General features: G+C 45.8%; 3 protein-coding genes across 5 annotated transcripts in view; 1 reads left to right on the top strand and 2 right to left on the bottom strand.

Moving 5' to 3' along the window:
* rab40b (RAB40B, member RAS oncogene family) overlaps positions 1-5,454 on the bottom strand; it is a 20,152-nt gene extending 14,698 nt beyond the window's left edge. For 2 of the 3 annotated variants that reach the window (XM_084342969.1, XM_084342970.1), the window contains exon 1: positions 4,877-5,454. In XM_084342969.1, coding sequence (XP_084199095.1) covers positions 4,877-5,018 — 142 coding nt within the window. In that variant the 5' untranslated portion in view covers positions 5,019-5,454. Of the gene's footprint in view, positions 1-1,892; positions 2,029-4,876 lie in introns of those variants that run through there. The other variant, XM_084342971.1, reaches the window with a different exon arrangement.
* Positions 5,455-6,315: 861 nt separating this feature from the next.
* cox11 (cytochrome c oxidase assembly homolog 11 (yeast)) lies at positions 6,316-10,103 on the bottom strand. Its single transcript, XM_084342349.1, has 5 exons — positions 9,994-10,103; positions 8,723-9,074; positions 8,141-8,296; positions 7,827-7,952; positions 6,316-7,745 (listed from the first exon to the last, which is right to left on the bottom strand). The coding sequence occupies exons 2-5, from the start codon at positions 9,032-9,034 to the stop codon at positions 7,557-7,559; spliced, it is 783 nt and encodes a 260-aa protein (XP_084198475.1). The 5' UTR covers positions 9,035-9,074; positions 9,994-10,103; the 3' UTR covers positions 6,316-7,556.
* Positions 10,104-11,068: 965 nt separating this feature from the next.
* Positions 11,069-15,000, top strand: part of LOC311250925 (chromobox protein homolog 2-like) — a 5,769-nt gene continuing 1,837 nt past the window's right edge. Inside the window, exons 1-5 of the mRNA XM_084343079.1 lie at positions 11,069-11,203; positions 11,297-11,340; positions 12,750-12,815; positions 12,947-13,016; positions 13,203-15,000. The exon at positions 13,203-15,000 is cut by the window's right edge and continues 1,837 nt beyond it. Of these exons, the coding sequence (XP_084199205.1) occupies positions 11,138-11,203; positions 11,297-11,340; positions 12,750-12,815; positions 12,947-13,016; positions 13,203-14,600 (1,644 nt within the window). The 5' untranslated portion in view covers positions 11,069-11,137 and the 3' untranslated portion in view covers positions 14,601-15,000. The remainder of the gene's footprint in view (positions 11,204-11,296; positions 11,341-12,749; positions 12,816-12,946; positions 13,017-13,202) is intronic.

Below are 15,000 nucleotides of genomic sequence, written 5' to 3'. Positions count from 1 at the left end.
TGTTATATATACTGTGTTATATACACTGTATGTTATATATACTGTGTTATATATACTGTATGTTATATATACTGTGTTATATACACTGTATGTTATATATACTGTATGTTATATATACTGTGTTATATACACTGTATGTTATATATACTGTGTTATATATACTGTATGTTATATATACTGTGTTATATATACTGTATGTTATATGTACTGTGTTATATACACTGTATGTTATATATACTGTGTTATATATACTGTATGTTATATATACTGTGTTATATATACTGTATGTTATATATACTGTATGTTATATATACTGTGTTATATACACTGTATGTTATATATACTGTATGTTATATATACTGTGTTATATACACTGTATGTTATATATACTGTGCTATATATACTGTATGTTATATATACTGTGTTATATACACTGTATGTTATATATACTGTATGTTATATATACTGTGTTATATACACTGTATGTTATATATACTGTGTTATATATACTTTATGTTATATATACTTTGTTATATATACTGTATGTATATTTCCATGGTAAATTAGAATAATGCGATTAAAGTTGAAATCGTCACATATTTATGAGAAAAGGGTTGAAGACGTTATAAGATAATTTTTGACTTTTTAATATTTTTTTACTTCTCACCTCAGTTTGTTCAGTAAACTGATGTTTACAAGTCGTTAGTTCAGCGTAGCTAATGTTACGTTAGCATTAGCTCAGCGTAGCTAATGTTACGTTAGCTCTGTGCCATGTAAGACGTGGACAGAACAGAAACAGCTGCGACTGAAGTGAAATACAGAAAAAATAACATCTCTGTTTTTCATGTTGCTCACCGAGGTCACCTGATCTGTACGAGTGGATCACACATCCAGAGTGAGTCAGCCTCTCCTGGCACCACACACACACACACACACACACACACACACACACACACACACACATGGCACAGAGCGTCTCACGGACGTTGTAAACATTTGTTCTGTTTGCAGCTCATAAAGTCCATAAAACAAAGTGTTTGTGTGCATCTTGTGAGCTCATGTCGGCGTGTTGTCGGAGCAGTGATCGAGGCTTCCCCATGTGGTTTTGGCATCGAGCCTGTGAAAGCAGCTCCTCTCTGGACTCGGCTGAGGACTGGAGCCCGTGTCGGGATGCCTGCAGCCTCCGCTGTGTTGGTCCTGATCCAGTAGACCTGCCGTCGTCCCGCATTTTCACCGCAAAACCTCTCCGGAGGGACGCAGCCGACCACAGCTACGTCTCCTTCTCCCATCATCCCTCCTATTAAGGGAGACGACCCAGAAACAGCAGACATGAAGGCCGCTCTGGGTTTCCATCAGAGGAGCTCAACAGCCACACTGTGTTGTCACCGGCTGGTTGAGGACCATCCAAACCCCACAACCTCCCGAGAAGCCACGGTCCTGAACATGAAGGCAAACATGTGAACATACAGAAGCACTGCAAATAAATGAAGCAGGCGACAGTCAAGCAACTGAGTCCAAACTCAGGCGGCTGAAATAACAACATGTTACATTCCGACATCATGATGCAGCATCCAGGCTAGCCGTGTCTGCGTTAACAGTCTTGATGCGTGTTAGCTCAGTTGCTAATGGATTCAGATTATTTTCTGTAATAATCCAAAATCCAGTTCAATGATCCCCCAGAGGAACCAGGGTGATGCTAACTTCAGTTAGCTACAAACAGACGTCATCGCTGCAGCTCTTATATTCACAGAGTCTGTTCCGGTTTTTAAGCCACAGACTGAAAAAACACTTTTTTCAGGTTTTAATATACAAATTGAAAATGTTATTTTAACAGAAACACATTTTTCTTTGATGCAACTGAGAATTATTTTAAGATAATTAAAGTCTCTGACAGAAGAAGGTGAGTGTGAGTGAACCAAGTCACAGTCGGCCTGTAGCTGCAGACCTCCAACATGGCCGCCGGAGTGCAATTACATCATCATCCGTGTGAGTGAAGAGCCGAGAGCGCCGACTCGTCCTGGAGGGCCTCCTGCAGTGTGTGAGTGAGTCACAGCCACACACACACACACACACACACACACACACACACACACACACACACAGCCAAACACACACACACAACCAAACACACAAACACACACAAACACACACACACAGCCAAACACACAAACACACACACACACACACACACACACAACCAAACACACAAACACAGAAACACAGAAACACACACACACACAACCAAACACACAAACACAGAAACACACACACACAACCAAACACACACAGCCAAACACACACACACACACACACACAGCCAAACACACAAACACACACACAGCCAAACACACACACACACACACACACACACACACACACAACCAAACACACAAACACACACACACACACACACAACACAGCCAAACACACACACACACACACACACACAAACACACACGCACACACACACACACAACACAGCCAAACACACACACACACACACACACACACAAACACACACACACAGCCAAACACACACACAGCCAAACACACACACACACACACAGCTAACGTTAGCATTCGCCCACTCTCTAGCCTACGTTACATCCTGTGTGTTTCACTTCCAGGTTTAAATAAATGTTTGTTGATATTTGAGAATTAATTTATGCTTCTATCATTTTATGAAACGTGTCAAACCATAACATGAGTGAGGAAGTGGTTGAATGCTAACGTTAGCTGCTGTCACTTCCCAGCTGATCAGCAACTGAGAAAACAATGGAAACAACATTTCTGATAACCTGTTAGCTAACGTTAACAGGTTTTATAAATCCTGTTAGCTTCCGCAAGACAACAGCTATAGTTAACATTCAAACACTTCCTAGCTAAAGTTAATGTTTGATACAGATACAGTCAGAGAGGCGTGAATTCATTCTTAAGTATAAAAACACATGTATTTACACCTGGAAGTGAAACACACAGGACGTAACGTTAGCTAGAGAGCGGTGAATGCTAACGTTAGCTAACAGGTTATCAGATATTGTTTTCTTCTTTCTGATCAGCTGGGAAGTGAAAAGATGGACGACGTCTCGGCATATTTCTCACTAAAACGACATTTGATAAAAACTGTTAGCTTCCACTAGACAACAGCTAACATTAGCATTTAACCACTTCATAGCTAACGCTAGCATTATCCCAGCATTCCAGCGTGACGTCAGAGGAAAATGGCCGCCATGTGAATGTGGTGGTTTATCAGCTGATTGATTGATTTCAGTTAATTGACGAATCGTTTAGTTCATAAAGTTAAAAAGCCGGTCACAGTTTCACAAAGTGACTCTTCAGACGTTTGCTGTCAGAAACAAGCTGGAAACAACTCAAACGATGTATCGATTATTAACAGTGGCAATAACTTCCTTTTAATCGACTAATGAACTTCTGGTCCAACGGGTCCCCGGATGCTTCTGAGGAGCCGCCAGATGATCAATGGAGGAGAACAAATCTTTGATTTTAAAGTATTGATCACTTCAGTTATGAACTGAAACATCATTCTGTGTTTTCTTGTCTGAAGCTGTAGTACTAAGCTGTGGTACTGAGGCTGTAGTACTGAGGCTGTAGTACAGAAGCTGCAGTACTGAGGCTGTAGTACTGAGGCTGTAGTACAGAAGCTGTAGTACTGAAGCTGCAGTACTGAGGCTGTAGTACTAAGCTGCAGTACTGAAGCTGTAGTACAGAAGCTGTAGTACTAAGCTGTAGTACAGAAGCTGTAGTACTAAACTGCAGTACTGAAGCTGTAGTACAGAAGCTGTAGTACTGAAGCTGTAGTACAGAAGCTGCAGTACTGAAGCTGTAGTACAGAAGCTGTAGTACTGAAGCTGTAGTACAGAAGCTGTAGTACTAAGCTGCAGTACAGAAGCTGTAGTACTAAGCTGTAGTACTAAGCTGTAGTACAGAAGCTGTAGTACTGAAGCTGTAGTACAGAAGCTGCAGTACTGAGGCTGTAGTACTGAAGCTGCAGTACTGAGGCTGTAGTACTGAAGCTGCAGTACTGAAGCTGCAGTACTGAGGCTGTAGTACTAAGCTGCAGTACTGAAGCTGTAGTACAGAAGCTGTAGTACTAAGCTGTAGTACAGAAGCTGTAGTACTAAACTGCAGTACTGAAGCTGTAGTACAGAAGCTGTAGTACTGAAGCTGTAGTACAGAAGCTGCAGTACTGAAGCTGTAGTACTAAGCTGCAGTACTGAAGCTGTAGTACAGAAGCTGTAGTACTGAAGCTGTAGTACAGAAGCTGTAGTACTAAGCTGCAGTACAGAAGCTGTAGTACTAAGCTGTAGTACTAAGCTGTAGTACAGAAGCTGCAGTACTGAAGCTGTAGTACAGAAGCTGTAGTACAGAAGCTGTAGTACTAAGCTGCAGTACAGAAGCTGCGGTACTGAAGCTGTAGTACTGAAGCTGCAGTACTGAAGCTGTAGTACTAAGCTGTAGTACTAAGCTGTAGTACTGAAGCTGTAGTACTAAGCTGCAGTACTGAAGCTGTAGTACTAAGCTGTAGTACTAAGCTGCGGTACAGAAGCTGCGGTACTGAAGCTGTAGTACTGAAGCTGTAGTACTGAAGCTGTAGTACTAAGCTGTGGTACTGAAGCTGTGGTACAGAAGCTGCGGTACTGAAGCTGCCTCTGAGCTGTGGTGGAGCAGAACATACAGAAGTGTCTCCTGTTGTTCGGACCTCTGGCTCGGTTTGATCCACAGCTGTCCGCCGCGCGTAAAAACAGGAAATCCGTGCGCGTAAAACCTCCAAAAATCACCTGACAGGTGTGTTTCAGATAAATAACTGACCTCTCCACCCTGTGCCGTCCGGCCCGGTGCCGGCTCGCTCACTCACCCGTGTTGTACCCGTACGGGGACTCGGTCGCTCCGTCCTGCAGGCTCGCCAGAATCTCGCCCTTCCCGACGTCGCTGTCCCCCACCAGCAGGAACTTGAGCAGGAAGTCGTGCGCCCTGGCCGGGCTGCTTCTGCGGCTCATCCTCAGCTGCCGTGACCCATCATGAGATGAGACTCGGCAGCGCAGAGCCAGAACCTCCTCCGCTCCAAGACGGGAGAGAGGCGAGGAGAGGAAATCAACCCGCGACGGTTCCGGTCCCTCCACGATCCACGGCGGGGACTCTCGGGGACTCAGTTCGGTCACCGGTTCGGATTGTGTCCAGAGGAGCTACAAGTGCCCCGCGTGACCCGCCGACACCACCGGAGGACGGGTCAGTGAGTCCTCTGTGCCATCCGCGCGCTCAGGACGCGCCGCGCTTTTTACGCACGAAGCTGAAAATCCTCCACAGTCGGTTCGGTTCGGCTCCTGGACTCTGGACCGAGGAGGACCCGGCGGCTCTCTGGCCTCCCTGCTCCGCCTCCTGCTCGGCGGATGGGGATGTAGTGCCTGCCTCCGTCTGATTGGTCCATCCTTTGAGTTGCTAGGGCAACCTCGAGCCCAGACCTGACGCTGGAGACGTCCGTCAACACACGAGAGGAGGCGTTTGATTGGCTGTCCGCGTGACGTCACAAAGTACTTCCTCTCTAAACTTACAAAATAAAGGCCTGACAGCGCATCTATGTTGCCATTACATCTCATTTAAAAAATAAAAGTCTAAAATAAGTTTAGATCTTTAATCCGCCTTAAACCCATTAAAGGAGCAGTATGTAGTTTTATAGAAGAACTTCAAAGTCAGAATTATAATATTTAAACTAGTAATGAGGTAATCATACAAACCATCTCCATCAGTGAATAAACCAGCTGCTCTCAGAGGAAAATAAGCTCCAGAACAGTCTGAAGATAAAAGGTGGCAGGGTCCGCCACAGTAAAACAGTATACACTGTGTTTTTGTCCTTTAAGGTCAGTTTGCTTGTTCAGTCAGTGGAGATCGTTCTCTGCTCATTAACACTACAGACTGCTCCTTTAATGTGTTTCTACTTCCTGTCGAACATGAAGCTGAGACTTCTGAATCTCCATTTTCTACACTGACACATGAAGAAGGCTTCAGATGTTCCTCAGCGTCTCCTGTGCTGCCACCTGGTGACCGACACGAGGCAGATCATCATTAAAAAAAGGAAACAAAACAAAACAACTAAATAATGTGTTGGGTTGTGCAGGACGAAGTGTTTCCTGTTTCAGCCGTCGTTATTTTTAACTAACGAACTGAGAAAACAGACGCGTCCTGATGAGCAGCCGACGGAAACACGACCAAATAAAACTGGATCCAAAAGGTTGGAGAAGTTAAAACGATACGTGACAAACAACAGAGACAGAAACAAAATGAACACGACACAACAACTTTAAATAAAGTTATTTAACACCAACAATAAAACAACATGGACGTCTCATCACAGTTAAACTGCTCTCTGGTCTGTAGCTCAGTGAGGCAGAACTTGGATTCAGTCAACAATCATCTGCTGTAATAATGATTCATATCAAGTCTCTCAAAACTAAAACAGTCGTGAGTCTCTGAGCTGCAGCTCGACTCTTCAGTTCTGATGTCACAACGTCGACAGTTCAACAGTTCCTGAAGTGCTGACCCGTCACGTCGACCCGAGGAGGAGTGAAAGAACTGATCCAGTGTTTCTCTCTTCATTCGGTCTTTTTAGAGTCAAAATAATGATCAGATTCTAATATTCTGATGATTTCAAGACTTTTTGATTTGTTGTTGTGTTTCTAGAACATTCAATGACCTGGAAAGCTGCATTAAAGAACTCCAGGTTTTCCAGGATGAGCAGTTTGAGACGTACTGAGTCCGACTTGTATCTGGACCGCAGGGTCGTCCTTCACACATAATTTTTCATTATATTTCATTAATATCTGTTAATAAGCTGCTTTGTAGTGAAACCTGTGACTTCACTGATGTCTGACGTCTCTTCACCATCAAGTCTTTGACTGTTTTTCTCAAACATGAAGCTGCAACGATTTGTTGATTTGTTGCCAAATATGAAATTAATTTTAAACTATTGTAATTATCAGGTAAACAGGAGACACTGCAGGAGAACATTAACAGATAAAGAAACTTCTTGTGTTGATCATCACATGAGGAGGAGACGTTTGGATATCAGCTGTCGACAGATTCTCTTCATGTGGTTATGAATTAAATGTTTAAATGAGGCTGTGAATGTAAAAACCTTCAGGAACAAACCGGAGCTGTTGGTGTCTGTGATTCAACGTGTGCTGATGAGCAGAAGTCGTTTCATGTGAATGTTTTCCGGTTTCTTTCCTCGTCTGTGACACTGAACTGAAAATCTCTGCGCTGAGACGTTTTAAACATTAATCGATCGATGCAGAACAATAATAATAATAATGGATCGCAGCCGTACAGAACAAATGTCTTGGATTATTTACACTTTAATTCTCAGGGACGCTGCACTGAGGTCTGTTCGACCTCGCTCTATGAGAAGCTGCTGTTTATGTGGAGCTACATGCTTCACTGTTACAGAAGAGAGTCTTGGATCAGTGGACCGAGATGTGAACCTGAAGCAGGTTCTGGTTCAGGGTTTGTCCTGTCCTCTCGGTGCCGCAGCCGTGGATGGATCAGTTGTAGCTGTATCCGGGCAGAGGTAGTTTCTGACCCTCCTTGGCCTCGAAGAAGGTGTAGGACAGAGTGATGGTGTCCACTCGGGCCATCCTGGGGTCCTCGTCGAACTCCGGGTCGATGTAGAAGAAGACGGGCATGTCGACCTCCTCGTGAGGGTTCAGACGCTGCTCCTCGAAGCAGAAACACTGCAGAGAGACGACACACATTCATCATCGAGGTGAACCAGAGGGGAAGAAAGCTGCTTTTCTCAGAACCTCTCGTACTACCTGGATCTTGTTGAAGTACTGTCCCGCCTCGAAGGGAACCACGTTGTAGGTGGAGATGCCAGTGATTGCTTTATCTGTGGGGTTCTTTGCTCTGTAGAAAGCCAGCGCCGTCTCACCTGGAACCACCTGCACAACAACACATGATCATCTCAAACGTCTGGTTTTAACTGGTTCCAGACCTGAATCAGGACCAGAACAGGGCTGCGGTCCTGTTCAACGACACTCTAAACTTTTATGATTACATTCAGAGAGAGATCTGACAGAGGAACATGAAATGTCTGCGATGAGCTCATTGACGAGGACGTCGGTCTTACAAAGATCTCCGTCTGCTGAGGTCTGAAGTTCCACTGCATGCTCGCGTGTCGATCTGCGTTGAAGGTGATCTTGATGACGCGTTCCTTCACCGGCTCCATCGTCTCCACCTGCTCTGCGTCGTGGCCGGCCACCGCCATGCCGCCGAGCCCCGACGCCTGACAGACAAGAAACACAAACAGCTGTCACACCTGCTGGATTAAAGGAACAGTTCAACCAGAGATGAAAGACTGTGATCACAGCAGACGAGCTGCATGGAGACATCTGATGTTTAAATCATCTCCAGCTGCTTCAGGTGTTCAGCAGAACGCTGCAACTCTGTTTTACTGTGAAGCTCCAGAAATGTTCTGTGGACTACGAGACTTCACCTGACTTTATATCATCAGGAGGAGACGATGGCTGAGCCTGACTTTATATCATCAGGAGGAGATGACTGAGCCTGACTTTATATCATCAGGAGGAGACGATGGCTGAGCCTGACTTTATATCATCAGGAGGAGATGATGGCTGGATTTACATTTTTGGCTGAACTAATCCTTTAAAAACATCTCCTCAGGAACAGGAAGTTGGGTTCTCTCCCTCACCTGACAGTAGAGCCTGTAGAGCGGCACCGCAGCATACGACAGGCCGATCATCCCCACCCCGGCGGCGGCGATGTACGTCAGCACCGTCTTGTTCTTGTTCTTCCACTCCTCCTCTTGGTTCTTGGACTTCCTGTTCCGGCTCTTGACGCCTCGGCTCTGAGCGTGGGAACGCAGGGGAAGCCTCCGCTGCAGGAAGCGCTCAGCCTGAGAGTGCAGCGTCCTCGGAGCGTCGCAGCGGAGCTTCCGGACACATCGTGTTAACAGCGCGTGAGGGCAGCAGAGGGACTGACGCACCAGGACGGGGAGCAGCATGGCTGCACACCTGGAGCTGAGTCAGCAGAGGGAAACTCACCTGGAAGGAGGTCAAACAGCAGCAGTCAGCCAGAGACACTTCATCACAACACAAAACATAGAAAAGATCAACAAAGGCCGTTAGAAGTGATTTAATAACTACAAGTAGATTTTTGTTTGTCACTAATAACCGATCCATCGATTAATCTTCAGTAACTTTGTTCTATAAAACAGCAGCAACAGGTGGAAACGTCCATCACAATGTTCAAACAAGAGCAGCACATTGTGTTAAGCATCAAATATTTATTTTGTCTTTAAATAATTAATTATCAGAACTGTTATGATTAATTATCTGTTGATCAACGAATTATCAACTCATTGGCTCTTTTCAGCTCTGCCATCAAGACTTTCTACTATATGCTCCAAATAACCTTACCAGAACACGATGTTCTGTACGAGCACCAAACCAAACTCCATTCAAAAAGGTCACATTTTAACGCCACCCTGCTTACTTGCATATACAGCTGTTGTAAAACAACTGTAATAGTTTCCCCAGCTTGATGAAAAGTTACTCTTGATTTCGGCAGGTGACTCAGGAGAACAGTGAAGACTCTAATGTCTCCTGTCACAAGACTTAATGTATATAAGTGTGCTAAAACAGTCAAACTCACAATTTCTCGCTTTTTTAACAGTCTTGTGCGAGATTTTAACCATGAAATAAAGCACTGAACTGTTATCGGAGCAAACTGACATTAAAGTTTAGCTTCAGCTTTACTGATGTTGATGTAATAAGTAGTTGAAGTTAGCACAACAGGCTAACAGTCACCGTGTAGGTAGCGTCTCTCTCTGACCTACAGTCTGAGGAGTCACCGGCTGTTAGCATGTTAGCTCCGCAGCAGCTAACATGCTAACAGAGCCGCTGCCTTCGCTACAAACACACTTTAATTTAATTACTTTAATAATCTTTAATTCACTGATACCTTCGACGATGAGCTCTGCTGTCATTCACCGCCACAGACGCACATTACCAAACATACTCAGCGGAAACGTACATAACACTTGTGCAACACAGAACTAGCTCCCCTTCAAACACGAGCCTGAAGGTTCCGCTGCAGAGTGAACAGAACACGTTGTCATAATAATGTTTAATAAATATAAATCCTGCTCACTGTACACACACACACACACACACACACACACACACACACACTGCCGGTGACCACACAGTAATCACAGGTATGAAGTACACGTGGGGATGTGTTTCCCTCTGTGGTGCAGGAGAGGAAGAAAAGAAAACATACTCATGTGAAGTACAAGTACCTCAAAATTGTACTGCTGATATTCCACCACTGTTCAGGACTGCAGTAAGTACGGAAGCCCAATTCCGCCAATTACAGAAAAAAAAATAATGATGAAAACTAAAGTTGATGAGAAACAATATGTCGTCATTATTATGTGATAAAAGTCATGAGAGTTCAGGATTTCTTTTTTTTAACTAAAAACTTTGACAGTTTATTTTATAATTTGGGCTTTTCGCTGTAATAGTTATTACTATTTTCATTACTTTGGTTTTCCTTCTACAATCTTTGGCTTTTTGATCTCATAATTATAACTTTTTCCTCCAGAATTTTGATTTTCATATTATAACTTTGGCTTTTTTTTCTCCTCATATCTCATAATTACTTATGATTATAATTTTGATTTTGCATTTTATAATTTATTTATTTTGAATCTCATATTTTTGGATATATTTTCTTCCTCAAGACTTAGGTTTCATCTGTTTTGTTTACTTAAACTGGTGCTAAGAAAGTCTTAATATAGATGACCAACTGGTTATTTAAATATTTATTTCACAGAGAAATTATTGTTTATTTAATTTTGTCTTGAATTCATTAATACGTGAGTGGAACCAACTGGGACTACAGTGGCTCTTATAGTATAGTTATAATAAGCTGTGTAATTATGATATCTGATTATTAATTACCGTTTTAACAGCCGTATTGTGTTTATTTGTGTCATAATGTGTTTAGTAGAGCTGATCAGTGTGCTACAGACGGCTCTACGGTGGCCGTGCGGGGTCAAAAGCGCGCTGGCTGCTCGTTGTGAGGGGCTGCCGCTGTAGTAATGGAGGGGGTCACGGTCGGCCAGGTATTTGATGCGGAATGCATCCTCAGCAAACGGCCGAGAAAGGTAAGAAAACCCGGCCAGCGGCTCCGCGGGGACTCGGCTCCGGTCCGGACGGTTGTGTTCACGTCTCCCTGACATTGTGTGTCTCTTCCACAGGGCAAGTTTGAGTATCTGGTGAAGTGGAGAGGGTGGTCGTCTAAGTAAGTAGCTAGCTAGCCTCCTGCGCTAGCCGCCGCGGCTAACGACACACACAGAGCTGATAAACGGCTCCAAACAATGCGGGTGTGAGCTGCGGTGTTTCCTGTCCCGCTCGGGACGGTGTGAGCTCCGCACAGGAGGAAACACCCGCAGATCTCTGGCCAACACACTGGCTGATGGACACACAGGCTAACCGGGCTGCAGCAGCCATTTCTGCGCCTCTCAGCCGTTTAACAGAAAGCAGCTGATGCTACAGAGCAGCTGCAGCTCTCTGATCAGCTGCAGCCACCAACACTCAGTTACCTACACACCTGTGTTACCTACACACCCGTGTTACCTACACACCTGTGTTACCTACACACCCGTGTTACCTACACACCCGTGTTACCTACACACCTGTGTTACCTACACACATGTGTTACCTACACACCCGTGTTATCTACACACCTGCACATTTACCCTGAACCTGCACGATCACACAGTAAACACACAGCATCTGTGTCTCTGGATTCAGGGTTTATCCTACATGATGTACATCAGAGCTGTTGCAGTGATTACGTTCATCGTCAGTTAATTGATTAGTCTATTAAAAGTCAATAAATGATAAAAATACTCATCACAAAGTCTCTTCAGACGTCTTGTTTTGTCCCACCAGCTGTTCGAAACTGAATACTCGTCGTATGAAACAGAGAAATCCAGCTCATAGTTTCATTATTATAACTGTACGATTAATCTGTTAGTTGTCATTAATTAAACTAAAGGCAACTTATTTTGAATAAGTACATTTTTAAAGAAGAAAGTGACAGTGTCAGAATAAGACGAACAGGTGAAACTCGGTCTGAAGTGTGAATATTTCCTGCTTTCTCTCAACGAGGTGTTTTGAGCATTGACGTGTTTTCTGAGTGATTTTTCTCGATGAGACGACTGACGGGACAATAACCTGTTAATAATGATGTCACTCAGCGTCTGGACTGACCAGCACTTCTTCCAATAATTTAACCCTTTTCATTTCCTTTAAAAACTGTTTTCATTACTATAATTATGTTTCCTGCTGCAACAAGAAATCAATTGGTTGTCAGCTATTAAATTACTCACAGGCTCCTTCGATAATCAATAGGACAAAACGAGACATTTGAAGACGACATTTTATGACATTTTTTAGACCAAACATCGATTCATCGAGAAAATAATCGATAGCTGCAGCAAAATAGTTCCTGATTAATTGGACTCATTAATCAGTAAACGTAAACGTGATGATCACGCCGCTGCTGCTTCTGCTGAACTTTACAACATGATGACAGATCAGTGTTGTGGTCTGAAACTGACGCTGAGCCACAAAACTCAAACTACAAAAATGAAAGATTTCATGAACCTTCTGTCAAAATGCTCAAACAGTTTCTGATGTTTTCAGGCACAACAGCTGGGAGCCCGAGGAGAACATCCTGGACCCGAGGCTGCTGGCAGCGTTTCACAAGAGGTGCGTTTCATAACCTGCTAAAAGTTCCTTGTATTCGTTTAAAGACAGAAACGACTGAGCAGCTTTTGTCATTGAAACGACTGCAGAGAACGAACTGATGATCAATGTGAAGGTTTGTGTTCGTTTCTCAGAGAGCAGGAGAGGGAGCTTCTGTTCCAGAAGAAAGGGAAGAGGCCGCGAGGACGACCGCGGAAGATTCTGGTAACTCTTCTTTCCACTGTTGTTTGAAAACTGTGAAAATGTTGAGACACAAATGTTTGGTCTTGTCTACAAAGACCTTCAGTTTCCTGTCACGGAGGAAAGAAACCAGAAAATTCATGACGTCAGAGGTGGTGACGACTGATCGATGAATCTCATCTCACTTCATTTTGTTCTTCATCTTTTTAGCCGCCTGCTCCTGCTGCTACAAAAGACAGCCGCTCCTCGTCCTCCTCTTCCTCCGGCCTCTCATCGTCCCCCTCCTCCTCTTCCTCAGAGGATGAAGATCACTCAAAGAAGGCGAAGCCCGGCCCTCGGGTCCACCCGGTTCCCCAGAAGAGGCCTCAGATGGTGCTGGCCAAACCAGATCCTCCACGCAAGAAGAAGCGCGGGAGGAAGCCGCTCCACCCTGACCTGAGGGCTTTAAGACAGGCGAAGAGCAGACCTCCTCCACCTTCTCCTCCTCCACCTCCTCCTCCTCCTCCTCCTCCACCACCTCCTCGCCACCACCAGGTGCTCAGACAGCCCAGGGAGGAGCCTCGGCCCGGGGTGAAGAAACCTCTGCAGCCGGCCAGCTTCACCTACACCGGGCTGAGCAGGAGCTGCAGAGACGAGGCTGCCTCCGCCTCCCAGACCTCCACCAGCTCCTTCTCCCAGACAGCCGCCTCCAAGTCCGGATCCCTCAGCTGCATCTGGACCAGTCGCTCCATGTCTCCGTCCTCCGGCTCCTCCTCCTACAACAAAACCGGTCCGTCCCCTCAAAGTAAGAACTCTGTGTCCGAGCTGAAACGCTCCATCTCAGAGAGCGGCAGCAGCAGAGGAGACGGCTTCAAGGTGTCTCCTCTGAAACAGGGCGGAGGTTCGGGGTCGTTGGGTCTGCACGGTGGCTTCGGGGGAGGTCAGACAGTCCAGCGCTCCCCGCTGGGCCCGCGGAGGCAGGAAGGTGTCGGAGGTCAGGCCGGGTTGAGTCAACACAAGCAGCAGAACCTCTCCAAACCATCGTCCTCACCGACGCCTCGAGACCGAGCCAGTCAGGCTCTCAGCCTCCGAGCGCTCAACCTGCAGAGCGTCAGCAAGCCACCAGGTGGCAGCAACACGAGTGGCGGCGGAGCAGTAGCGTCCAGGTCGAGCCTAAGGAGCGGCGGCAGCATCGTGGTCAAAGGAGCGATGGGGATCATGAAAGAGACAAGAACATCAGCGGGGGGGCAGCGCCCCGGCGTGGCAGCAGGAGGCGCCGGAGAGCAGGGGAGGTTCAGAGAGGACAGGAAGGAGATGTTGTCCGGCGGGAGGCACGAGGAGAGGAAACACGGGCTCAGCTCTCAGAGCCGGAGTCTGAACGAGCTCAGCACCGGCGACTCTGACGAGAGCAGCAGCAGCGAGTCAGAGCACGGCGCCGCCCTGTACCCAAACAACAGCAGGCCCAGCCTCGGCAACGACGCCACGGAGTCTGACACGGAAACGGACTGGCGGCCGGCCCGGAGCCTCCTGGAGCACGTGTTCGTCACCGACGTCACAGCCAACTTCATCACGGTGACGGTGAAGGAGTCGCCGACCAGCGTGGGATTCTTCAACTCGCGGAATCACTGAAGGACGTCAGTGACGACGCCTCAGCGCCGAGCTGAGCTGGACCAAACAACCCTTCCTACAGCAGCTCTCAGGGTTCCTACGCCACTCTGGATGTTTATCTACAGGGACTTCAGTCATTCTCAGATCTTTATACGTGTCGAAACGCACAACAACTGTGGCAAAGTTAACATGGTGTCAAACAGACTCTGAAGTTTCAGTCAGACACAGTGGAGACGTGACACCGAATCTTCCTCTGGTCACGTATTTGTTTCATGTAGGAACCCTGATGTTTAGACCCTGTTCACACCTGGTACTCAAGTGCAGTCTGTGTCTGGAGACGGAGAAGACTCAGTGATGGATCTGGATTCTGATCAACTGGAAGAACAGTCTGTTCATCCATCGTCATCCTGTGGGCCCGATA

This window comes from Pagrus pagrus (assembly GCF_965226575.1).
Source record: "Pagrus pagrus genome assembly, chromosome: 21".
Taxonomy (NCBI): domain Eukaryota; kingdom Metazoa; phylum Chordata; class Actinopteri; order Spariformes; family Sparidae; genus Pagrus; species Pagrus pagrus.
The sequence above is the reverse complement of the archived record's forward strand: the minus strand, read 5'-3'. Positions and strand labels throughout refer to the sequence as shown.

Excerpts from the sequence above, each read along its gene's own strand:
- cox11 (XM_084342349.1), bottom strand. The coding sequence starts at position 9,034 with ATGCTGCTCCCCGTCCTGGTGCGTCAGTCCCTCTGCTGCCCTCACGCG. Across the intron at positions 7,953-8,140 it reads CTCAGCAGACGGAGATCTTT|GTGGTTCCAGGTGAGACGGC; the intron begins GTAAGACCGACG and ends GTTGTTGTGCAG. Across the intron at positions 7,746-7,826 it reads AGTACTTCAACAAGATCCAG|TGTTTCTGCTTCGAGGAGCA; the intron begins GTAGTACGAGAG and ends GTCTCTCTGCAG.